General features: G+C 42.4%; 1 protein-coding gene across 1 annotated transcript in view; it reads right to left on the bottom strand.

The window, feature by feature from the left end:
* Window positions 1–6,586: 6,586 nt before the first annotated feature.
* PODN (podocan) overlaps window positions 6,587–26,952 on the bottom strand; it is a 24,119-nt gene continuing 3,753 nt past the window's right edge. The window contains 11 exon segments of the mRNA XM_039711532.1: window positions 6,587–7,621; window positions 8,682–8,895; window positions 10,511–10,659; window positions 12,931–13,588; window positions 15,435–15,550; window positions 16,984–17,140; window positions 19,285–19,394; window positions 23,500–23,564; window positions 25,124–25,217; window positions 26,740–26,946; window positions 26,948–26,952. The exon segment at window positions 26,948–26,952 is cut by the window's right edge and continues 42 nt beyond it. Coding sequence (XP_039567466.1) covers window positions 8,715–8,895; window positions 10,511–10,659; window positions 12,931–13,588; window positions 15,435–15,550; window positions 16,984–17,140; window positions 19,285–19,394; window positions 23,500–23,564; window positions 25,124–25,217; window positions 26,740–26,946; window positions 26,948–26,952 — 1,742 coding nt within the window. The 3' untranslated portion in view covers window positions 6,587–7,621; window positions 8,682–8,714.

Raw genomic sequence — 26,952 nt, 5'->3', positions numbered from 1 at the left:
CTCTGGAGCATACTGATTGATATTCCCGGAATTTGTAAGAGGGTTTGTCCCACAAAACCCCAAATGGATTAGATCAATAGAACAGGAAGGGTGGTCACTACTTAAGGTCAGGTTCGTTATTCACTCAGACTTCCCAAGTGACCACAAGAATGCAGGGTTTGCTTCCCCTCTGTAAACAGAGAAAAGGTCCTTTCTAAACCAACAGGGTGATGCATGGTGAGGATAAATGAGCTGAAGACTGAGGCAGTTACATAACACAGTACAGGGGACTCATGATTACCTTGGATTAGCCACTTCTGTCTCTCTGGAAGCACTACTCCCAATAGTCACAAGAATTGCCAGGCTTCCATTTTAAGTGACAGAACCTCAGATGCCATCATTTATAAAGCAGCAACAGTTGTATGGCTGTTGCCTAGAAGATGATATATGGGGAAGAGATTTGGCACAGCAGAGACTTTTGGCAGATTTGTGTCACAAGGTATTTTAGAAATTCTGCAGGCTGTCAGATAAAATCGTAGCAGTCTGTTACTGAGAGAGTTGTATTTTGGGGAACGAGTACAGAAGGCTTCAGAAAGACAAGATGGGGAGTATGGTGGGTGAAGAGGGAAAATGTTCAACCACTTCTCTTGCAATAGAATCAAACCTTCTTTCCCTGCTGGCTCCTCAATGAGATGGCACCAACAGCTGGAGATGGAGGGAGGGAGCAAAGCATCCCTTCTCCTCACAAAGCTCCTGAAACCATGTTGCCTCTGAAGTCTGCAGGTACCCACAGGTATCGGTGACTCCCTTCACAGCTGTCCTTCCTTCCAAACCACCACAGAGCACTCAGTTCAGCACAAGAACCTGCAAGAGCTCCTGAAGAGTTTGCAGCTAAATCATTATAAAACTCTAGATTTCCCCTTCCACTGGGAATTCCACTGGGATGTGCTCAGGTAGGTCACAGATGTGCTCTTCAGGTTCCTTCTCTGGAAGTTTTGTTCTGCAAGGTACAAAGAGTTCCACATCTGTTGCTTTAAAATCAGCCCTCTTTCATGACAAAGAGATATCTGCATTTCATTTAGGAATTAAATGTGTGCTTCTGTGTTTCTGCACACCACACCAGCTGAAAGCCAGGCTTTGACCCACCACATGAAACTCACCGTAGTTAATCGCTGCTTTTGAACTTTCCTAAAAAGGATCTGATATCCCCAGCCCACCACCTGCCACCTCCCCCCACCGAAAAAAGAAGTATTTTAATAAGATGGAAAAAGCAGGGGAAGCAAAACAAGAAGTGTTTTATGTTCACAGATATCTCATATTACATCTGCTACAAAAACTGCATGGGCTAAATGGCAAAACCAAAAGAAAAATGAGACTGACCTTGAGATGTTTCATTATGATTTCATTGCTTCTAGTGGTTGTATTGTGTTTTACCACTAGGTTATTAAAAACATGTGGAAAGTATACAGAACTAAGTCAAACTGAGCATTTTCAACCCTTCTTCTTTTCCATTTAAATACTTTCATATTTCTTTAATGAGTTTTCCTGAAAACAAAGTACAGAGATTTGGGTAGTCTACATTGACAGTTAATCAGTATAATCTTTGTTTTAGAATAAATCATCCATTTTTTTAAATAAAAGAAATAATTTCTCTGATATTAATCCTTCCTAACCACATATCTGGGGAGGGAGGAATCAGGATGGTCAGGAGGGTGTCAGTCCAGCAGTGGTTGGATCTAGCTCTAGCAGGAAGTTCTGAAAGGAAGATTAAAAGCTCTGCAACTGGGAGAATTTCCACAACTCCTTCTCAGCTGGGGTCTCCACACTGGTGCTGAGCACAGGACTGATGTACAGCTCCACACCTCGCTTTCTGCGCAAGCCCTCCAGGGTAAATTTCACAATAGGTATTAAGAGGTGATCTGCATCCCATTTTGCTCATCTCCCCCAGGTGGGAACAACCTGGAAGATTCACTTTGGTTGTTTCTGCCTGATTTGGCGTTGGGAGATTCCCTTTGGTTCCTCCTAGCTGCTTTGCAGAGAGAGCAGCAACAACCAAAGTGAGTCTTCCAGTGTCAAATCAGTCAAGCTGTGGATGGTGGGGGCACCTCAGGGTACACAACCTCAACTCTTCAGCACATAGGGAAGTGCTTTGAGTTGTATTCCACTGCTGCATTTGCAATAAACAGACCCAAAACAGAGGTCCACCAGAAAGAAGGGGGTACATCTAGAGTGTTATGTAAGTAATCAAAGTGAATTTTAATCCTGCATAAAAGATGGATCTTAAGATCTTTTTAAAGCTAATTCCTGTGATGACTGTCAACGCACACAGTTCTATCCCAAGTAACAAAATGAGTCTCATTAATTTCTTGTATGCAATTGGAGTTGAAAATACTGAAAATCAATGCAATGTTTTTATCAGAAGCAACATTCTCAGCAGTATCATAATCACATGCTAAAAAGAGATTCTGGAACTATCATGGGGAAAATTTGAGTAGCCTGTACAACTGTGCATTAAAACACTCTTTGCCTGATTCAAAACCATTTAAAGAAGGACTTTCTTGATGGACTTTTTAATGTCCTTGGATACTACTGAAGAATTTTTATGGAAATACTTTGTATACTGGATTATTAGAGCACATTTATCATCCGTTGCCTGCACATATATCTCACAGCTGGCTGACTTCACAATAGCAGCATGAATCACAGCTACAGGGCACACCAATATTTTCCTCACTAAAGGCAATGGAGTTCCTTAGAGAATTTACTCACTGTTCTTGCATTAGAATAATAAACCAATTACAATGACCTCCATAAATGGATCCATTAAAGAAGGAAATATTAAAATAAAACAACTAAGCTTATATTATGTAAGACTCTATATATGTTTAAGTTTTTAGGATACTTACACCCAAACCCAGGAATTAAGACTCACCAACATTACACTGTAGAATGAAATCAATTAACAGGATATTGGACTATATCATAGAAGCTTTCCAAGAGACTGCTTCCCATCAAAAATTCTATTTGTAAAATATGTCTTTATTCTTGTTAAATAAGAATAAATTTGCTTAGGTTGTTTCAAGCAAAATTTGCAAAAATGTTAGTGAGCTCAGTCAACCTGGTGAGAAGGGGCATCATAAATTAAACTCTTATTTACCACCAGGAAACACTTTCAAGAGAGAACAATCAAGAAGTTTTGATCACACCCCTCCCACCTCCCTGCTCTGCATGGACCACTGGGGAGCAGAAGAAATGGCAGTGGGGTCCCAGGAAGGAGCATACTCCCCATTCTCATGCACTTTGCTCATGCAGCTCCCCAGCCTCACTCCTGCGTGCACAGGATGGCTGCTCAGGACATGTCCTGTGTCTGTCTTGCACAGCAGCAGGAGAGGAGGAGGGCGTTTGGCCACAGACGCCTCAGGAGCAACCCTGCCAGCCCAGCTCCTCAGCACCTGCAGGAGCTGGAGGATTCTTTCCCCAACTGCCCTTTCAATGCAGTCCTGAAGGATTTATGAGAGCTAAGATAAATAATGTCCAAGTCCCAAAAGCAGCAATTCTTCTGTTGAGCAGATGCAGCAGCTCTTTGCCCAGCAGGGCTGCCTGGCCCAGGCTGCCTGCCCAGTGAGGGGAGCAGCTGCCAGCCCTGGGGAGCAGCCCCATGGGGACCCTGTCCCACTGCCGGGGACACTGTGTGTCCCACTGCCAGATCTCCAGTCAGTTCCTCAAGAGCTGTCACTGCTCCCCCAAGTGAGGCATTGTCAGCCTCCCTCTGCCCCAGCACATCCCCCTTCAAATTTCATCCATAGTTTTTCTTTGGGGTTTTTTTTTTTTTTTTTTTTTTCATAGAATCATAGAGTCTTTGGATTGTAAGGGGACCTTGAAGACCATCTATTTCCAATCCCCTGCCATGGGCAGGGACACGTTCCACTAGACCAGGTTGCTCCAAGCCCCATCCAACTCACCTTGAACACCTCCAAGGATGGGGCAGCCGCAGCTTTGAGCAACCTGTGCCAGGGCCTCACCACCCTCACAATAAAGAATTTTTTCCCTAATAACTTATATAAACCTGCTCTCAATTAGAACACATTCCACCTTGTCCTGTCACTGTGTGCTCTTGTAAATAGTCTTGTCCCACCTTTACTTAAAAAAAAAAAAAAAGAAAAAAAGTTTTAAAATAATTTTTCCTCAGAAGAGTATCTATATACTGCATAAAGCACTTCTTTTTCATTAAACAGAACACTTAGACCCCGGACACCACAGCACGGCGTGAGGCGTTCGAGGCAGGGCAGGACGCTGCTCACACCCCACAGAGGCCTTGGCTCCGTCCCTCATCCTCCCTCCCTCCGCCCCACATGGGCCCTCTGGAGCTCACCCCTCCTGCCAGCCGAGGCTGGGAACATCGGGATCATGCTGCTCCTTGCAGAGGGAGTCACAGGGTACCATGTTGTACCGGCCTTGTGCCGCCTCCCTCCCCACGGAGGGGCCGCCACGGCCGTGGCCGCTGCTCCCTCACGGCCGGCGGGATGGCGCCCGCTCCGCTGTGGGAGCTCCTCCGCTCCCTTTGGGTCAGGGGGAGCCTGCGGCTGTGTGGGGAGCAGAGGGGAATGGCTTCCCCGCATCCGGCCCCTCACAGCACGCCGGGGAGGCAAAGCGGGTAACGCCATGTGGGGAGGTAAAACCCCTGGGGAAGAGGCAGCACTCGCAGGCCTTTTCCCCTCAGAAATGCCCAAGGAAGAAGCCATGGGGTTACGTGGAGGGGGCAGGAGGCGCAGTGGGCAGGAGCGGGCGCTGGTGCCCTCTGAGGGGATGGCCATGGGGCGAGGGTCCTGGAGGAACGGGGTGCGGGAGAACGGCTGCAGAACGGCCCGTCCACATGGCAGACACAGATGGGCTGCGTGCCCACCGCTGAAATAAAAGCTCATTATCCACGAGCTATTTTTGGCACCTGATTAATTCTTTATAGCTCTCAAGCTGCATGTGTACTCCTCTCGCTGTGAAAAATCATAGCTCGGAAAAATCCCATTTTCCCCCATTTTTTTGCAGTATTCTCTGTAATGAGGAAACATGGCTTTTAAAAGAAAAATGGCAAATAAACCCAGACCTCAGTCTGCATAGAGACCACACAGGAATACCAAGCATGCACAAATGCATATTTAGGGATAAAACTGCCAACTTCTATGAATGTTTTAGACTTCAAGTTTTCACTATTCATACATCTATCTTAGCCTTAAAACCATTCTATTCTCCTCTTTCCCAAATCCAGGGAAATTACAGGAAGGAAGTTAGTTGAAAGCAATGTTTCTGTTGCTTTTCTTTGTGCCTAAGAAAAGGCCAACTTCCCAACTCCCATTTTCATTAAAGGAAATAATAAAATTAGAGCCTGTTCTTGGGTACTGCTCCATACAAGGTCTGGATTGGACTTTTGGGTGATGGGTACCACCCACAGTCAAAAAATATGTGGGCTTTAGTCCCGTGGACTTCTGATGATATCTCAACATCCCTCATGGTATCTCTTCTTCTTTTAAGAGAAATAAATAAACTGGCCTGACAGCATTATGTCCAATGCCATAGGTGCTGACAATAGCAGGTAAGTGAGGAATAAGGCCTGTGGTTCTCCCTCACCAATCTCTTCCAGAACAATCAAAGAATCTTGGGGCATTTGAGGCTTTTACTGGGTAAGAGTGGTGGTGGTTTTTAGGGGGGGGGTTGCTGCTGGAAAACAATGCCCCATTTAAAGGACAAATTCAGTGCAACTACTTGAAACAAACTTGGATAAGTGTTTCCTAACTTCACCTTTATGCTATGTGCACCTTAAACTGTAGGTGAGTCTCCTTTGGCAAAGGCTGCTGCTTGCTCAAGAAGCTTAACAGTGCATGTGTCATCCTGACATTTTGGGCCTGATTCTACAGGGGCTAAAATGAACTTTCACTGCTGCACTCACTGCATCAGACTCTCAAGGCATTCAAAGAAGTCTGAGGCACCTGAGTTTTCATAGAATCTTAATCCAAAGGACAGAAGTTTGAAGACAATAGAACAGTTCTCCATAAAACTATACAAATCTACATATTCTCAGTTTGTTCAGGAGATTAATAAATTGGTCTTTTTCACAGAAGACTGGCAGAACTTCCACTGGAAGTTTGCTGGAAATGGCTAATTGACTTGAGCTACATTCTGTAGACATTTTACGTAGAAATCAATCCCAGCAGTCATTTGGAAGGATATTTTATTGCTCAGCTGTATAGCTGATATTCAAAAATGTGTGGGTTTTGCAATTTCTGGGGCCAAGCTTTTACTTTTTCAGGAAGCAATATTTCCTTCTGTGATTAATGAGTGTGTTGAATTGTCTAAGGTAGGGAACAACAGCTTGAAATTACTGTCATGAGCTATGGGAAACAAAAGGGAGAGAGTGGAACTAGATCTCCAGCAGGAAAACAGCTGGTAAAAAATTAAGCCAACTGTGTTTCCAAGTCAATCCTGGAATGCAGCATTCAAAACAACATGTGTTCAACCAGAAATCCTCAAAAGAAAAGACCATTTCATCAAGCAGATTAGCTGCCTCAGAAGAAGGACATTATAACCAACTGAGAAACTTGTTCCTCTGTAGGTCTTCTTTTCCTTGATTTCCTTATTTTATGATTCCAACAGGAGCTGAGAGCACTCAGCATCATAAAATAGGGGAAGCTTTACGGGAATATGACAGCAGGTACTGTCTCCAGACTAGAACTAAACACATTTCTTTTGATACTTACTGGTTTTCTCCTAAGACAGCCCACACTCACTAATCTCTTCTACACCATTAGTCTCACTCCTGCCTCTCGGTGGGAATGAGAAACTGCAGAAAATTCTACCACATCCATTAAACTTCACCCTGTCACTCCGTCCTCTGATCACACCTTTGGGGACATTCACCCAACTGCCCCATGGGCAAACAGCAAGACAGAAACTTTACCAAAGCTCTGGAAGGCAGACATACAGATTTTATATATGTATTTATATATATATATTCACAAGAGCAATTGTTTTATCTTAAAACCTTTCTAAAACAGAATATACTGCAGGTTTTGGCAGTAGAGATAAAATATTACGGGATCCAGCCTTATTTTGTTTTTCTCATCCAAATATACACATTGTTATAACAGAGAAATAATTGCATCCAGAATTATTACTGCTGCTTGATGACCAAAATGCCTCATACACTGCTCTACACATGAAACTACTGCAGATATTCATCTGGCCAAGAACAGCTTCTTTTGGGTGGTGGAAAAGAAAAGAGGCATAAACATGGTTCACTTAAAATGCAGTGACAAAAATGGCATTTGAAGGCCTGTGTTCAAAACAGTCCCATATTGTTATTACAGATGGAAACAGTGAGGGAAGAGAAACAGAAGAAACAAAAGCCAGCTTTTGTGAGTTCCAAAGCAATCCCTTATGATCCTGGGTCTTGTATAAGATGATTTGGAAGCTTTGGAAAGGCATTCAGGGTCTCTCCCTGAATAAGGCACTGAAACACACTGTCTTCCATGAGCCTGGCCCAGTGCCACGACAGTTTCTGCATAATTCATTGCACGTTTTGCTAAGTGTTCTCTGTATATCTGTATAGATGTATACACATAGACATATATGTATTTTTCCATATGTTTTCCTGCAAAACAGAAAAATGAAATAAGTTACAGAATGGAATACAGAATTGAGAATAAGACAAACATAGTACCTGTTGACATGTCACACGTGCCCCAAAACTAAACCAGAGAGGCATTGATTTTGAAAGTACCCTAAGTCTGTAGATATAAATTATTTCTTGTTTAACAAAGTTTTCATATAACTCAGCCAGGAGGGCTAATGTTTGACTTCCCAAGTACCTTCTGCCCTTTCCAAGCCCCATCATCTTTTAATCTTATTAGCACTATTCCTAGCAATTCCTTGTGTCATTCTCAGTGACAAAATGTTGATTAGGGACAAAACTATTTTTTCCCCACTCTTAGGTCTCCAGAAGCAAAGAGCAATCCTGAACCTCATCATCTTTGAACATAAGATGCTTACGAGATGTAGTAAATAGATCACTGTTCTTATGAAAAGAATGCATATTCCTCAAGTATCATTGTCCTTCTATCTTTTTTTCTGCAGTTGAAAAGAGATTCAAGTAGAGATGCTACTCATTCCATAAGAAATACATGAAGTATAGCATTATTTTTCCCCTCCAAGTGGTCAGTGATTTAAACACTGCTTGAGACAGAGTTTGTAATCTAATGACACATTTAACAGACACCAATGGGTCTAGTCTTGCTTTAATTTGTCTAATTTTTAATCCATTTTCACCTCACGTCTTCTGCATCAGCAAGCTTCGCAGTTTGTTCTTTGTTTTCCTTTTGAAGTAATTGCTTAAAAGTATCATGAAATACCTTTGCATTTTTTGTTATCAGAATTAGTGAACAAGGACCTGCATCTGTAACTGTGTCTGCTGTGGCTATAAACAAAAGCCAGTAAGAACAGTCCATTAAGAAGTCTGATAAACAGATATATCATGTTTCATTTTACAAAATATTGTGTTTTCAACCCTTTTTGATTTGTGTTTCCCAGTCATGCTTTAGTGGAAGTCTTTAAGTTCAGGGTTCAGATACTCATTTGTTAACGCTTCAATCACCTGTGTAAATTGGAATTATCTGAAAACTGGGGCCTTGATTTAACTCAACTATAGCTGTTACCTCCCACGTGATGGGATTGTGTGAGTTCACATTTTATCTCAGTTCTTCTTCTTCTTCTTCTTCCTCTTCCTCATCTTCCATTTCCTCTTCTGAGCCATCCTTATTCTTTGAACTGTTGCTGAATTCAAGGTTCCCTTCAATATCTAGTACCTGTAAGTGCTTCAGGTTTTGGAAGGTACTTTCTTTCAGTGCTCCAACTGCAATCTTATTAAACCTTAAACAAAAAACAAAAAGGCACCCCTATTAAAATAACCCCATTTTTATATACAACACAGAAATTAGTAGGCTAAGAGGAAACCATTCTTCAGCTACTCTATACTGACCAAAGTTACTCTAAGTTTACACTGACTCAAATCAGCACTCTAGAAGTGCTGACTCCTCTGGATGGGGGAAGAAAAAAAATCAGAATATTGGAATTCCTCCCCCACAAATTCTTTCTCTTGCTATTCTCCTTTTTCCTTCCCAGAGAGGAAAAGCATCTGCTTCACAGCCCATATTTTAAAGTATAACTGATTTTTCATAAAATTCTGTGTCATTCTTTGACAGTTTAATTCTTCACATACTAAAACAAAGTAACCCTTTAAACATAAAGCAGTCATTTTTCAGCTGTTATTTGCATTTCCAGGAATACAAGTAAACTAATCTGCAGTTTATGAACCTGTCACATATACTGATCTGTTACTTTTGAACATGCTTAGAATTGTATTCTGTGTAATATTCCATGTGTATATTATTGTTTCACAGCACTGCAGTGATTAATGGCCTCCCATTAAAAATACGACTGAGCTTGGGTGGAGTTGCCTCCTGAATATGTTAGCAAAACTGTTTTGCAAATTCCTTTTCTCTTTATATAGAAATATAGAATGTGGTATGTGGTTTCTGGTTCACATCCAAGCATTCACTAAAATCTCATAAATGTGAGCAGCTGAATAGACAGACTGCTCTAATTTACACCAGACTTTGTAATTTTATTTGCTTGGTATGGAATCATTCATCCATAAAGGTATGCTCCAGAACTATTCAGAACTACAGGGCAGTTTAGCTGCATATAGTCAAAATAAGACCATATTTAGTCTTTTGTAATCTAGACTTTTTGAACACAGCCTTTTAATCAGCTTAATTATATATTAAGGAATTCATAAATTATTTCTAATTAATATTTTCAATAATATTCCTTCAGATTAAAACTGAATTATATTACAGGGACAGATTCCCTTCTTGTGCTATAAATCTCTGCTTCAGTCAGTTGTTACTGTGAGTTTACATTACATGTAAAAAAGGTCAGTATCTGTCATCTACAAAAACAAAGTCCTCATCCAACTGACAGAGTGGGAAAGAACGCAGCAAAGCCCCTAAACTGGGTTACATAACTGTCACAGTTGTAACTTGTCACTTGTTTCTGACAAAGCTGTCAGGGGAATGCACACAACTCCAAGATTAGTCACACACACCTCACTGGAGGGAGATTTTGTCAAAATCCAGGGCCAACAGACACAGGCAAAGCTGCACTTCTACTAGGGGATTGTAAACTTTTGGCTCTCAGCTGAATATTGGAATATGACATCATGTTAAACATTAATTGCCCAGAATTACTGGCATGCCCAGTCCATTATAAAAAGCATAAAAAAAACAAGTTCTCTAAAAAGAACTTATTATGTGTATCCATGTAGTTTCTGAGCAGATAAATATAGTTTTGTCACACATTAGTATAAACTAAATATGCTTGTTCAGAAAGCAAGGATTTTAAATACTTTCTAAAAAGTAAGTCATTATAAAGTAGATGAAAAAGGAAAAAAATCTTGTGTGTTGAAGTGGAAGCTTGACCTTACCTGAGGTAAATCCCCTTTATTTTGGGTGTGGATTCAAAAGCATTCTCTGAAACTGTTGTGATCTTGTTGTTCTGGAGATACAGATATTCCAGAGACTCTGGCAGGCCTAATGGAATAGATGTCAGTTGGTTGCCAGCCATGTCTAGTGACTGCAAGGAAGAGACAACAAGGGGTCAAATAACTGAATTTAAATATTACAAACACTCCAGAAAGAGATTTAAGTTTGAATTTATATTTATTATAGAATAAATTAATTTAATCTACCTCCAATTTGCAGTAAGGTAAGTGTGGCCAAGACAATTCTAGTCTCTTACACTCCTATGGAGCATCCTGATTTCACATGATATGTCATGCTGGTTTGTTTCAGAGTTCCAACATTTCTTTATCTCTGTCCCCAGGCATTAGCCTATGTCTGTTTAAGTAAATTAAAAACAGGCTGGGTTTCAGATATGCAGGAGAATTCCTTGGCATCTGCTACTGCAAACACTTTGCTGGCTAAGGATGGTGATAGGTACAGTTATACATAAAACCATCTGGAAAATTCTAACATGGAGAATGTATGAAGACAGGAGGACTAAAGGTCATGGTCATTTCTCAGATTAATTTTATGCAAGAAAACTGATCAATGGAAATGTTTTTTATCCTGTATTGTAGTATTTTCATATCACCAACCTGACACTATTTACCCACTACTCAAAGCCACACTTCTGCAAACAATTGTCCTCATTCCAGTGTTTTTATTCCTCACATAATGCCAGTCTGGAAAACAATTATCATAGAACCACTGAATTGTTTAAGTTGGAAAAAAGCTTTAAGATCATTGACTCCAACTGTTAACCCAGTACTGCCAAGTCCATTATGTAAATGTCTTGCTTTGCAGTTGCAGAGTCTCCAGTGATTTCCATGGAAACAGTGTGGACTGAAGCATTTACTAAGTATATGCATAATCAGGATCTTTAGGGAGGGTTATTTGCCAAATTCACTCCAGTGCAACAACTCAGAAACCAACTGTGCAGTTAAGCACTTAATGATAAAAAAGATTCAGCTGGAAACAACCAGCAAGAAGTAACTCTGTTCCAAAGAAAAGCAACAGCCATAAATGCCCCATTGGTCCAGCAGAACTTTAAGTCTGTGCCATTATCTGAACCCTGTGGGGATGGCCAGTGGTGGAGTCAGCAACACCTCTGGCTTTACACCGACCGCAAGGGAGGGAGAGCAGAGCAAAAGTTCCACATAATTGTGAATCAGGACCTTTGAGAAGGAAAGCTTGTCATTCCAACCAGCAACTCCAGATGCCCAGCAGGGATCATGACCCATTTTTGTTTGAAAATAAAACAACCTACATTTTATTAAGGTACTGCAAAAATCCAATCCCAGTTGTCTGTAATTTTCAGCAGCATTTTCCTTCCAGACTGCTTTGCATGTTAAATATATTTGCTCACACCCATATCAGTGAGGCACCAAACAAATACAAAAGGTATTATTAAAACCAGGGACCAAATGTGCAGCTGATGCAAACAGCTCTGCAGCACTGTTGCTGCATTGCTGGTTGACATTGACTGAGAAACAAGCTATCGGTTATTCCCAGACACAAGGAAAGGGAAGCGTTCCTATAGATGAAGGTCAGGATTGTCTGAAAACACACTGGGGGCCAGTGTGACATATGCTGCATGTCCTTATCCCTGATCTGCTCTGAGATGTGCACACTTTGCCTGTGCAGTGACCTGACCATATGCCCCCTCCATGGCTGCTGTATGACACAGGCAATAGCTTTCACTGCAGGAAAGGGGCCGTTGCCTAAAAGGAAATGCAGACAAATCCTTCAGCCAGCGTAACAATTCTGAAAGGTCATTTTCCTCAGCACAAATGTGATTGTTCCTGCCTGCCTTATGGTTTGTGTTTAACTTTCTCCAACAATTAAGCAAATGAGAAGACTGCTGATTGAATCCAGACTCCGAGCTGCTCCCCAGGTGCCTTAGCCAGCTGAGCTGCTAAATCCTACAGCTTGGCTTGTCTGACTATAAGCTGATGTGGGGGCTTTGAGAATTAAGAGTGTTTTTGTTTATGCATTCCTTCCTCCTGCTGTCTCTATTCAGAGCAGATTTTAAATCTTTTGGGAGACGAGCTATTTGAAAGGCCTGATTTCAGTTTTAATGACAACATTTGCTGATGTTTTTCTGAAAATATAGGACACTGTCAGGATTCAGAAACAAAGCTGGACTGGCCAGCAGTGGAAGGTACCCACCTCTGGCACAACAGCACATCATTTCTACTCTAGAAACAGAGTGTGTAGCACTTAAAATGCAACGCCAAAACACGAGGACCAAACACATTTAGTATTGCTGCTACATAATTTGATTTAGGCAGACAGATGAGGATATCAACATCACTAGAACAATTAGAGAAGGTGGTGTTTCTACCTGAAGACTGCTGAGTTCTCTCCATGCTCTTGAATAAATTGAATTTACTTTCAGTTTATTGTTGCTCAAATACAGTTCCCTCAGTTTTGTCATCCCAGACAAAGTCCCTTTTGGGATGATGCTTATCTCATTCTCCTTCAGCTTCAGAACCTGCAAGTTCTTTGGAAAGCCATAAGGCACCGTGTGGAGGTTGTTTCCAGAAAGATCCAGGGACTTCAGTTGCCGCAGTTTACGGAAGGCCTCCCGATGGATCTGGGGGCTTGTGAGCTTGTTGTAGCTCAGGTTCAGCTCTTCAAGGAAGTAAGTGGTAGCAAAGTCATTCCTGTTAATCTCTGAGATCTGGTTATGAAGGATCATCAGTGTCTTCACTCGCCGGGGCAGCCCGCTGGGGATCCTTTCCAGCATGTTGTTGTACAGGTGCACAGTGTGCAGCTTCTTTAAGCCATGGAAGGCTAAGGGGTGAATACCTCTGGCTTTTAATTTGTTATTGTGGAGCAGAAGGTACTCCAGGTTCTTAATTTGGGTCAAGACATCTCTGTCAATCACCTTAATTGCATTCTTCTCCAGGTGGAGGAGGACGATGTTTCGAGGTAAACCACTTGGTATTTGTGAGAGGTTATTGCTGGACAAATCCAGATATTCAAGACTAGACAATTTCCTTGGGAAAGCAGGAAAGAAAACACTTTGATTCTGCAAGGTGAAACAATAACCAACTTGTTCAAAGATTTTGCAATCTTTGCTTTAGAGCCTTTTTACCCAGCACAGCTCCCACTACTGACTGCCCTTTTCTGACTTGTCATATGAGTGACGTGGACACCAAAACAGGGAGCTCCCATATTGCCATCAGGGATTAGGACTTGGCACTGCCACTGCTCCCCAGTCACACCAGCAAAAGAACATGCCAGAGTCCTCAGACACCCAAATTGCCACTGAGCTGAGGCCTGAGATCAGTTGTGCAGTCCCAGATAGCAACATATGAGCAATTGCAGTGAACAAATACCACAAGGAAGATGCCATGGGAGCACCACCAGAACACAGAGTTTAGCTCTGCTTCACAGAAATAAAGCCTGAGCATGAGTAATTTCTGTCTCCCTTAAAGTATTTGCTGAAAGTGAAAGGCAGGTCTGCTTTCTAGAGGATGAAATGTTACTTTTATGAAAAGCAGAAATGCTAACTTAGTGTCCTAGGCTAAGGTAGTGAACTTCTTGTGACCCTCCAGTATTATGGAAGTGAGTCAGGGCTAGAGCTGCTTTGTGTAAGCTACTGAATCTGGATTCCACGGTCTCAGTTGAAGCTAAATTAAATCCTCAGACCAGCCACTTATAACCAACTGGATGTGGATCAATGGTTGTTCCACAGCCAGGACTGAGGAACCCTGTATTCCCTTGTATTTTAAGTTAGTTTCTCAGTTCAAATTAGAGTTTTAATCTGCTTGACACGACATAACCCACTGCAGATGACCAGAGAGTTTTCAGGAAACAGGAAGGCTAATGTGTTACAGACATTACTTACTGCTTACTACACTGCTGCTCCAGCTATCCAAGCATGCTCTGAATAAACAAATATAATCTTTAGGTAAAATGCTTCACTGCTGCCATTTGAAAGGTTTCCCCAGGATGGGAATATCTTAACAGAAATTATATGTCCAACATGACCTGGAGGTGGACTCAACACAGATATAGAACCAACTAAGGGAGGTTTCTGGGAATGGGAAATGGAAAAGGAAAGGACAGTTTGGTACATTTTTGTGTCGAGATCAGGAGGGTTTACAGAACTAAATTATGGGCAGGACTGATTGTGTGGTCTGGATTTTCAGGTAAAACAAAGACAGAATTCAGTGCAAGCAGAGAAAAAAAAAAAGTTAAACTTTTGAAGTGCTAAGTCCCAGGCTAAATCTAGGACAGCCAAAGGCTATTTCTGTTGCACCAGTTGGTAGGAAAGCTTTTGCAGCCATCTGGCTCTTGAGCAGCACCACTGCAGCCCTGCCTGCTCCAGCAACCACCTGCACTGGGGTACAGCTGGGCATGGGGCATTCACAGCTGTGTGTCTGGGGCTGCTTTCAAACGGCTTCCACAGAAACCCACAAGAGGCTCCAGGGCAGATGAAGGTCTGGCTTTAATACCCAGTGAAGTACCCTAGAAATTGGAAAGTCCCAGGTAACCTCACTTTTGACTGTTTTGGGAGAACAGAGAGTAGCTTTCAATGTTGTTCTGTGTGGCTGTTCCCAGAAGGGATTTAGTACCTGGTGTGAGTGGGTCTGTGACAGGCAGGGAGTGGTGCAGTCTAATGTTCAGTGTTGTGTCTTTTGTATGGAACAATTCTGCCACCACTCACCCAGACCTTTGCTCTTGAATGGCAGCATCTGCATCTCAGCAGTGAAATATATAACACCATCCAGCTTTCAATAACTTTACTTTCTACTGTGTCCTTTGTTCAGCAGACGCAGGACTGTCCCAGAGGGGGCAGCCAGACACAGAGGCACACAGTGCACATCTCAGTCTCACCAGAAAGTTTCGTTGTCCATTCCCTCATTAGACAAGTAGTTATTCTGCAAATACAGCTCCCGCAGACCGGCGAGCTCGCTGAAGGCTCCTTTGGGAATCTTCTCCAGCTTGTTGCTCTAGAGTCACCAGAAGCACAAAGCACAGTATTTGGCATGAATCCACACAACATTTGGGTTCTGTTCAACTAACATGGGCAATTAAACTTCAGAAGGGCTAGACATTAAATATTTTGGAGACATTATAATGTGATGGACAGACTGGACCAGATTCATTTGTCAACTAAAGTAAAATAGAAACCAACACAGACAAATTTTGCTGAGTGTCCCAATAAATAGTAAAAGAAAAAAATCACATCTAAAATACACCTGTCAGATATTTTTGATCCATTTTTGGCTGCCTCTCATTTCTCATCATCCTGGTTTTTCCAGTCAAAATATCAAGGTAAATGTTACTACTGACAGATGGTCATCTGTCATTTCTCTGCTCATCTCCTCTGTCCTTAACACAGCTGGGGACAGCAGGGAAGGAGACAAGTTCAAAGTGTAATCCTCACAGTGTGAGACCCCTTTGGGAGATAATGATTATCTGTAAGTATTGAAAAATTGCAGGGGACAAGTACGTTCATACTTTGGAGAGAAATTCCAGCAATTTAAAGGACTTGACTGGTTGCGTTTACTTTTCTTCAAGCTGGAGAAGCCTGGTCTCTAGAAGACTTTAACAGGATTCTGGTGAAACCTTCAAGGGAAAAGAGAGCTGGGAGGCAGCACAGAGCTGCCTCAGTCCAGGGCTGATAACAGACTCTGGTCTCTGCACGTCCAAGGAGCTGTCAACACTCAGACAAGCAGACCCAGGACTCCCCACCGCTGTGGCTCTCCCATTGCTGAGGCTCAGATCTCCAGCTCAGACATGATGAAGCGTTTTTATCAGAATCAGATGACATGGAATTAAAAATGCTGGAGAGTAGTTAACAGCACAACTCTGCTATTGCACTATGGCTGGAGGAGTTGTAGTAATAGACAATGCCTGGTCCAAACTGAACTGCCAGTTCAGTAGCAAGCAGCAGCCACTGATGGTGGGAAGCAGTGGTCTGTGTGAAATGAGCCAGTGAGCAAAGCCAGTACAGAGTGGATAAGCAGCTGTCAGGACAAGTGGCATTAGGGGCAAACTTAACTGAGAGGTCATGGAGACATGGCCATGGAATGATGCACTTCCTGTTCTAATATGTATTAATATCATTCTGTGCAGGGAGACCAACAATGCAACCACACGGGGATTTGCAATACAATTTCTGTGTTTGATTCTGCAAACACAGAAAGGCATTTCTGCCCCCTGTGAGCATTCTGGTGATTTACAGGAGCACACTATTGCTTATGGACAAAAAAGGAAGGAGATGGGACAGCTACTGTTGAGAATACAGCAGGCAAGGCTTGAAGTGGGCCTGGGGATGTTTCCAGGGGCACTGGGATGTCTTGGCTGTGTGGTGTGAAACCCACACAAATACAGTGTTTTGTCACAATCCTAAAAGATTTCAAAATGTTGTTGCCATTACCTGTAAGTGCAATTTATATAGTGCTGGAGGGAGATTCTTTGGAACATACTTCAAGAAATTGCTGGACATGATGAGTATCTCCACATTATTTGAGCCATTGAACATATTATCAGGTAACCCAGCATCTGACAGTTTGTTGTTATGAAGATACACAGATCTGTTGGAAGGAAGCAAAAGATGAAGTTCAACAGATAGGGAGATCTGGAGGGTTTTTTTTACTGAGAGAAAGCTTAGTTTAAAACTTAATTTCAATCTTTTCTTCTCTCCTTGAGATAATTAGATTTGTTTTTAAAATGTGCCTTTTAATTTAGCAAGGGATACAGATGTAAAACCAAATGGTTGGCCCAATACTCTCTGAAAGTTAGGACTATTCAAAATCCAAACCTGCACATGAATACAAATTTCACAAGTGGCCTTAACTTCTTCACAAGAAACTGAGTGCAAGTCTGGGACTGTGCAGCACTTAGAAACACAGAATGTCAGTGTGGGGACCCCACTCAGAGGGTTAGAATTCATCTCTTTTTAACAGATATGGCCCCAATTTTAGCTTCTATTTGGAACTGAGTCTGGACTGCTTAGGTTTACAAAATCAGCCTGGATGTCTTGTAAGAAAGAATCATCTCTTAACCCTCCATTCTTTCTGCTCCCATGAAGGCTGGAAACACCCCAGGAAACCGTTTCTCTCCTACTCTTAGAACTCAGAATGGGACACTGACAGAAAGACAACAGATTTACTCAGTCTGGCAGACTTTTCTCTTTTCTGTGCTTTGGTTTTTAATGAGCCATTGGGATCAAGAGACAGAGTTTCTTACTTTTCCTTACACAGGTTTCAATTCTGTACAAAGCAATGTACCTCTATGAAGTTATTCCTCCTTTTCACTGGCTTAACTGCTAAATTAATTCATTTTGCTTCTTTTTAACAAAATTAATTATAGGCTTTTAGTGGCTTTGATTACCTCTTCCTTTTCTGTGTTTAACCCTAGATAAATTTGCAGAGAGAGGTTAAAACTGCAAAAGTGTCAAAGTGAGCTTTTTTAACTTGTTCTTGGATTCTCTACCAGTAGCAGAGAACTTGGCAACATCCTTCTGGAAGGAAGGAAAGGCTCAGTATGGAAATACAATTGTGTGATCACACACTCCAGGGAGTTCAGAGCTACACTGGAAGTATTGTTTACCCTGCATGGTCAGCTGTACTTTTAACTCACAAATATTTGCCTTTCTGAAAAATTTACTCTCCAAATAATCAGTCTGAGATTGTGAACTCTGCTGGGGTCAAAAAAAAAACCAACTGAAACAACTGTGTTGGGATTTTATATGAGTAACCTTGGAAATCAATTAGCTCTTATTCTGATTAAAATTTGTGTTCGTATAGAAGAGTGTGAAAATCATTTCAGAAGAGTCAATAATTTTAATATGGAATCAAAACACAGCAGCATCTCCACCTGAGATTAAGGAAGAAAACGTTAATTAATCTAGCTTCTTTCATCGTGAGATACTGCCAGAAATCTGTGAGTGACTCAGCCCTTTCAGCTTCCAAGAGCCTGAGAGACTAAAGGCCCAGGAAGTGCAGAGCAGCTCCAGCTCTCAATGAACTCAGTGGGAATGGAGAGTTCTTCAGTTCTTCACAAGGCTGGGCTGCAGGGGCTCAGCTGGGTCGGCTGCAATTAACTGCTTCCAAACCTGGCTGCACAAATTGCTCCCCAACAGTTTGGGATGTCTTTGCAGGATCTGGGTGGTGCAGTGCATGGATGCTGCAGATTACTCAAAACCCATTCAGAAAAGCCCACACCTCTGGGTGCCTCTGAGTTTGACATGGATGTGCTGCTGTCAGTCCAGATGAGAAAATCACAGGCTGAACTTCGCAGAGACCTTTGGCAGCAGATCTGGAGTATGAACCTCTTCTGAAGGTGCTGAAGTGTTTACCTTGAATAGAACTGAGTTACACTGCACTGAGTATTGTCCTGTCCACCTGAATTTACTTCTAAAAATGAGCATTTGATAATAAAACTGGAGATTTCTAGACAGCTAATCTCCATTTTGAGAAACTTAATTGCTCTTTTCAACTCAAATACACAAATAAAATGGGGACAACTTCATTTGATATTTACAGAAGTGTCTGGCAGCAAGCAAAAGACCTTGGAATGTGTTTGTTTGATCTTTCATGCTGAGAATAACAAACAGCTTCTTTCCAAAAACACAAGTAGGTAATAATACAGTTTAGCCAGATATTTTCTTATCACCCACCAACTGCATCCAAGCAGTGGCAGAACACCAGTATTGTTTTACTTCCCAGTCCCTTACCTCAAGTTTGGTTTCTGTCCAAATGTGAGCCCATATATCTTAGTGAGATAATTGGCTGCAAAATCTGCACTGATCAAGGTATTTGGTAGGAATTTTGGAGCCACTGTTAGCTGTAAAAGAAACATACAGGGGAGTTCCAATGAAATGTTGCAAATGTTTTAAACAAGTATTAGAGCAGCAGCAAAACACTTTCAGATTTATCTTCCCTAAACAGGCAAAGATAAATTAAACTGAATGTAGATTTCATGAACAAAAACAAATTGTCCTCACTCACTAATCTCTCCAGGAAGGAGACGGACTTTTGCTCTAAGATATGAAAATGTTTGTTTTGGTTGGAAGGGTCCTGTCTCTTTTTGGTGGAAGAAATCAAGAAATTGTTATTCAGAGAGCAAACACTTTGCTTATTATTGTTCCTAATTCCTCAGCCTGCTGTGCCAAAAAACCTCCAACCCCCCTCACAGCGACCTACTGCTCATTCTCTTACGAAAGTGTGTTGTGGAGGGGAGGTGTCACTTCACACATCTGCCCCACTGCAGCCATTTATGATGATCTCTGAAGGGGGGATTCAGGCTCCCAAAGAACAAGGACCCTTCTGAGCCAAACGATGGAATACTGAATGGCACTTCAAAGCAAAGGGTACAGTAATACCTTGTTCAATAAACCAGTGATGCACCAGGAAGGACAGAAAGGCCCTGTCCTCAAAACTTTAGAGCTGAAAACAGGTACAGGATGTGTTGCTCTTGTTGCTGTTTTATCAGTGGTTTTAAAAGCTAACCCTAGAAATGCCTGCATCTGAACAAATTGTTGGAGTGAAAAGCAATGATCAGAAAAGCTCTGTTTTAGAGAGCATCCAGGTAATACAATAGCCAGGTTCACTGAGTGGCTGTTAATAACAAAGTCATTCACCCACAAACCAAAAAGACAGGTTCCAATCCAGGCTGGATGGAGGACAGTTTTCTGTCCTCCCAGAAGCTTTATGCATCAAGATAAAGCCCTTGGGAAACAAATTTTTTTAACACAATGCTGTACCAGATGATCCTTGAGTAGAGCAGACACTGAACTGCAGTCAGCAGGTGCAGCCTCCCTGGTTACAGGTGTTCACTGCAGTACCAATGAGACCACTCTCTGTTTTATGTGCACTCCAAAGGGAGATACTGAATTCTCTGAGATCAGGATGGGAAACCGGGGCAATGGAAGGGATCTGCCTTCCAGCCTGAAGTTCATGGAATCTGTAATCTTCCTCTGTTGTGTTCCTCTGTAATCTTCCACGGCTCTGTTGTGTGAAACAGAACCTGGTTCTTTCAGCCTACAAAGCACAGCAAGACTCACATAATGAGAAACATATTTTTCTAACTTTTATTACCATAAAACTGCAGTGGCTTATGAATAATAGTGTAAAACCAAAAATATCTAAGATATGAACACTTTATGAAAGAAGAGACACTTTATTGGAGAACTGCCTAACCCAAGCCTATGTATTTGTCTAAAGCTGCCTACACCCCTCTCTGCTGGTATGTTGAGAGTGCATTGATGAACTCCATCCATGAACTTCCAATTTACTGGACTCATAAAATGGTCTCTTCTTTTTTTTAATGAATACATTATTTACTGTTTTCATTTTCAGATGTCCCAAAACCTCCATCCTTAGCCTGTCTTAAACATTTGTGTCACAAACACGCAAACAGATCTTTCCCACAAATCACACTCCTATCAGCATTTCCAGATGGTTTGTGAGCACTGGAATGAGCCATTCTGCATATTCCTGCAGTTGCTCTTGGCTTTGGTGGTAATCTCTCACCTCCTGATCTGGGAGATATGATTTCAGGGGGCTGGATAAAAGCACTCATCTCTGACTGAGAAGGTCTGACAGTGCCTCAGAAAGACATAAGTCTCTGCCATGACGTAACATTAACAATTCAAACACAGGAAACAAGACTTAATCATTTTCATACACAGTGGTACATTAAAGCTTTTCGCCAGTCAATTAGGTCATAACTTTTGTACAAAGCAAAGGGCATGGCTCAGACATGTGAAATGAGGGACATCAGAACCACAAGAAAGAGGAAAGAGAAAAAGAAGTTTAATCCAAAAAGAGTTTTCACTTGCTCAGAATTTTGCTTTGGCATTTCAGCACTTGGTCATGAGACTGATTTTCACTGATTACCTTCTTAAAGGATTCATGCTGGATTGTCTTAAGTGTTAGCAAAAATAAAGTTGACTTGAATAGCTTTGTCTAATTTATTGCCTAACAAGAAGCAATCTGCCATTTCTCCTACTGCAATTTTCTTTCAACTTTCCTGCTGCACCTTCCTTTCCATATGGCAGTGTTTCTCCAGAGTTAACTAATGAATTCAGAAGGTTAATACAAAAGGTATTACCAGATTTGAATTGTTTGGATTTTTCTTGCTCAGATGAAGCTTTGATAAAAACGTAAGTGCTAGATTGAGGTGAATCCCATATCACTTTGAGGATATGGGGAAATACAAACTTTCTGTCACCAAAATCACCTGCTTGTAGTCAATAATGACAGCTCAGGATCAGGTCTATCATTTGGTGGAACAATGTCTCTCATTAACAAGGTTTACTGTGCACTCTGTTTGAGAGATACAAAACATGAGAGTGGAGGGAAAAATTGGAAACTACTGCAGCCAGTCTTCACTTGAGATACTTGTTACTCACAGGCCACAGAAGGCTTTTAGTCTCTCACTTTTCTTTTCTCTGACCAACTGTGCCAGTTTAATGAAAGATGATTTAGCTACATCTGACGGGATCACAATGGAAGATAAAGCAGCATTAAGATAATCCATAAAACAAGAAGCAAACTACCAGCAAATCCCTGCTCTCCTCCAGACACCACAGTAACTTGATCCCCAGTGTTTCCTGCTGCAGAGGAGATGCAGTTTGAAGCCAATCTGGTTTGTCCTGGCTTGTGATTTATAAAGAAATGTGTTATTTTTGCGGGTCCACAACTTCTCACTATAACTACTTGTGACATTCGCTGATGTTTGCAATTTCTTTTGGGATTCTTTTCTCTCTGCAGCAAAGCCAGAAAAACCAAGCACTTTGTTGTGTTACACAGGGAAAATCAGAGTGCTAGGTTCTGGAATATTAGTCACAGTCTGGCTTGGTCCTTTTTATGGAGTTATTAACTGCCAAGATTGTTACATGGAAATGGTGCTTGAAAGAGAGAAAAGAACACAATGTTACTGTACTTAGGAATGGGTTCTATTCTCAATCACTCCATACAGAAATGTATGGAGTGATTCTGGATGTGTCTTGGCCTGACTGAAACCTGAATGTGGCCACATGTATTTAATCAGAACATCAAATAGTCCCAGATTTTAAGAGGATAATAAAATATATATACAGACATGCAGAGAGAGAGAGGGTGGGATGGAAGGGCAGGATTTTTGTAGACAAAGAAGCTGTGCCTGATGTTTTAACTTATATTTTTCTGTGGGTCTTAATTTCTTCTGTAGCAAATATTTGTGGACAACTACTGGAAATAAAGGAAGCCATAACAGGAACCACCCAGATGCAAGGGTATATGAGAAGCTATTTCATTTCCTTGCTAGTTTTGGCAGGAAAGATGTGCTTCTGTCAATACATCCAACCTGGGTCACAAAAGGAAAGCACCTGGGATCTGCTCCATCAAAAGAAGAAATACAGCTCCTACCACTGCAGCTAAAAGAATAAATTAATGACTGGCACAGTTTCACTGTGTGGGGGTATCCTCCCCATACCCAACCTAATAAGAATGAGAGTCAGGGAAAACTGGATAGCTTTTTACAGATCTTGATGGTTCAAACACAGGCAGTAGGATGTGTTTGTTCACAAATTTTTCAACCTGCCTCATCTGATAAGGCAGCATTTCACATAATTTCCCCACATACAGGCAGGAACCAAATCTGCATGCAGCTGATCCAAAGCCTACTGAAGACAATGGTAATTTGTGCATGCAAGGGCTTTCTGTACCTCCTCACACATGGGAATCTTTTCACCGGGTGCACAAATAAACAACTGTTCAAAATATACCTGCATGTGTAGCCTTAAACTTCACATACTGTTCTGACCTTAGATGAACCTGCATTAGAATATCACTTTAGGACAATTTTACTTATGTAGTATATACATTTTAAAAGAATTGACAAGATGCTAATTTAATTTTCAGAATCCAATTAGAAAAGAGCTCTGAAAGGCTTCAGAGCCTCTCACCTTATTGTTTGCCAGGTACAGGTAATTCAGGTTCTCCAGATGCTCAAATGCTTCCTCTGGCAACCCTTAAAAACAGGAATAACTAATCAGTGACATTAGTACCTTACTTCCTTTCTGAGTGAAAATACCAGAGGGCAGCTTTCCCTCTCAGTATCTGCCATATGAGATTGAGACACTTTTTATAGCCACTGAAACATCTGATTTAGACCTATTGATATATGTATTTTTTTATTGGAAAAAGAAAAAACAAATCCACAAACCAAATCAAACAATACACACTTGTTAAGAGCAGTGGAGGACTATTTAAAATCCTGATCACACAAGGCTTGTGGCCAAGCCCACTGGCAGGTGTCAGGTACAGAGCTGTGCAGATCTGCTCTGTGGCTGATTGTCAGTGCTTGGAGCAACCACACTATCTGAGAACCTTCTCCTGTCATTTGCATAAGATTCTGCAAGTCTTTTTTCTTGCAAGGGTATAATCTGAGGTTGCTTAGTGATCAGATCAACCTGATGTATGACTATACTGCTAAAATAACCTGCATGTCACAACCCTTCTCTTGCTCTGCTCCTCCACAATTCAGGTATCCAACAGTAACCAGCTCAGAGAGCTGGTCCAGCTCAGGGCTTATCCTCCCCCAATAATTATTAATTTTCAGCTGAGTCACTCCACATCCAGCTGATCACACAAGCACAATTGCTGTCACAATGGAAAGCCTGCAAGAAACGCTTTCACCTGGCAATTGTCAAACTCAAAGCTATTTTCCATGTCCAAACACGTCGGAAACTCAGGGCTGCACTGAAGCTTGTGAAAGAAAACATGAAGGCCCAAAGGTAATAATGTCAAAAGCTGGATATAATAAGCACAGCTTTCCCTGTGCTATGTAAGATTGCTGTGCCTTGGGGTTCATGTATAATATGCTCACATTCTCAATAAATTTTGTTCTCTATAATTTCAGTAAAGATAAAAAGACCATTCAGATCAAGTGGGTGACACAAATTAATAATAATTACATCTTTTGTATCCCATATCCTCCTCTCTTACTGTTTACTCCAATTCCTCTGTTTCTTTTACTTTCCTCACTAAACCCCTTGTTAAGTTTCTCTAATAAGCATGAGACTGAACAAGCAAAACCTGCCTATAAAAATCAAAATGGTTTGAGAAGGGTGGAAATGTCCTTATTTGCAATATACATATAAATTCATACCAAATTTGACACGGACAAAACTGGACCAAACTGCCCTGACTGACTAGACTGAACTAAACAAGGTCATTCAGGAGGAAATCATTCAGCATGTGGATGTTTCTGGTTCTCAAGTGCATTGCATGGAAGTGCCTGTGGGACCAGAGGGAGTTTCCTGGATGAGGAGATCTCACGCCACAGTACACGAGCTGCTGCCAGGTCTCCTCCAGTGGTTCAGCAGGGCTGCATTCCTCCACACTGAGTATTGTGTTTCAGATGATAAAGTGTCTCCATGCTCTGTGTGATGGCCAGAGGAGTGAGGCTCACAGCAAACCACTCCGACCAAGCAATCCATCACCCTGTCTTTTCTTATCAGCTGTCACTGGTCTCACTGCCTAAGCTGGTGCTCTGGAGGCAGAGCCTCTGTCCACCCCGTGGCTCACCTTTTGAAGTCAGCCTGTTGTTTTGCAAATTGAGAGTTTCCAGTCTATAAAGACGAGCAAGCTCTTCTGGAAAGATTTCTTCTATTTGGTTATTCTAAGAAAATGGAGAGTATTAATCATCAACAAAGTAATCCAAAAAGGATCCCAGTAAACCCAGACTGTGAACTTCAATAAAATCTGGAAGTGAACCCACCATGTCAAATCCTTGTCAAGACTTCTCTCATAATGAGCCAAACTCAGATTTCAAACCCAAAACATCCAAACCCAGGAGCATTTGAAAGCCCGACTTCTGCTCATCTCCAGGAATATCCAGCTTATGCACCAGAAGCACACAAAGAGTGTGATTATGCCTGGCAAGGCCCACAGTCCATCTGCCACAGCCAAACCTTGTAGCTGCAGCAAAGCATTAGTTACAAGGTTGGCACGGTGGATTTCCAAGCTTATGGCTTCTGTTATTCATAGGTTGTTTTAAAAGCCACTGGTCACGGGCAGGGAGCATCAAACCAGGCTCACTTGCACAGGTTCTGCTGTCAGGGGTGACTGCCATCAGATTTTCATTAACATGCTGACAAACATTCCACCAGTAATGAGTGGTTCTAGCTTTAGCATCCAGGGCACCAGTCAAGGACCACTGTCCTGGAAGCCAGGCCAGTGCACAGAAAGTGACAGCTGCAGCTCCAAAAAGCTTCTTTTCTTTTGGTAGCAGAGGCAGGAGCCATGGCTAACACACGCCTGGGACAGATCTGCTGAGGAAGGTGCCAGCTTACATTACAGTTTTTCTAACTGAAAAGTTCTAAACAAAATCTGCATTTCATCCATTGGACAGAATTGACAGATGGGAGCAATAAACCAAAAGCAGCTGGAGAAGGGCCAGGCACTGAAAACCTCAACCACAGCCATTTCTCTGAGGAGGCACAGCCACAGGGCTGCCATGGTCTGGCCCTTCAGGTGTCAGAGCACTGGCAGGGAAAGGACACCTGCCCAAATGGGGGTCACAGGGATCAATTAGCAGGAGCAGAGCATAGAAACCTGCTGACAGTCTAGGACATCCCGATTCTTCTTCCTGAAGCTGGAATCTCACATCTTACATGTCCTTTTCATGACAAGACATGAGGTGTCTGAAGCAGGACCACTTGCTGTAGGCATGCCACTCAGTGATGGGTGGCACTGGCCATGTCACACTTGCTCCTTGCTGAGTCCATGTGCTGCAGGGAGAGGTGGGACAGTGGGGGACACGGGCTGGCCCTGCCTCTGGACTGGCTCACTGTGTTTGAACTAACACACCGTGCTGCCCAAAGAATTCCCTGTCATTTACCCTATCTTCTTCAAAGACACCTCAAAATGGAAGGGCTCCACCAGAAGTTTGGGTTGGCCAAAGGAGAAACAAGAAATAGTTAGTTTGGACAAAAATTCTTCTCATGGAGCTGTGGGAGAAAGTGGAGCTCTTTTTCCCCTCCCTGCATGTGAGGGATAACCAGGTGCATTGGTCGAGCTCGGGAGCCGGGCCGGCTGCACCTGCTGCTCCCGCCGGGAGCCGGGGAGGGGCTGCGGGGAGGAGCCGGGGTTCAGGGGCGGAATGAGGGCACGGGGTGGGGGGAGCTGCATCGCGCCCTTACCTGCAGGGAGAGGTGGTTGGTCAGCTCGGGCAGCAGCAGCGGGAACTCCTTGAGGTCGATGCCGCCGCAGTCCACGACGCCCTCCTGGGTGCAGCCGCAGTCGCGGGGGCAGCCGGGGCCGGGCCCGGGCCGCCGCCGCTCCGGGCCGCCCTCGGCCAAGTCGCTGTCGGCGGCGCAGCCCAGGGCCAGCAGCAGAAGTTTAATCCAAAAAGA

Source organism: Passer montanus, unplaced genomic scaffold (assembly GCF_014805655.1).
Source record: "Passer montanus isolate IOZ18808 unplaced genomic scaffold, ASM1480565v1 scaffold25, whole genome shotgun sequence".
NCBI lineage: Eukaryota > Metazoa > Chordata > Aves > Passeriformes > Passeridae > Passer > Passer montanus.
This window is presented reverse-complemented; position numbering and strand designations above follow the sequence as displayed.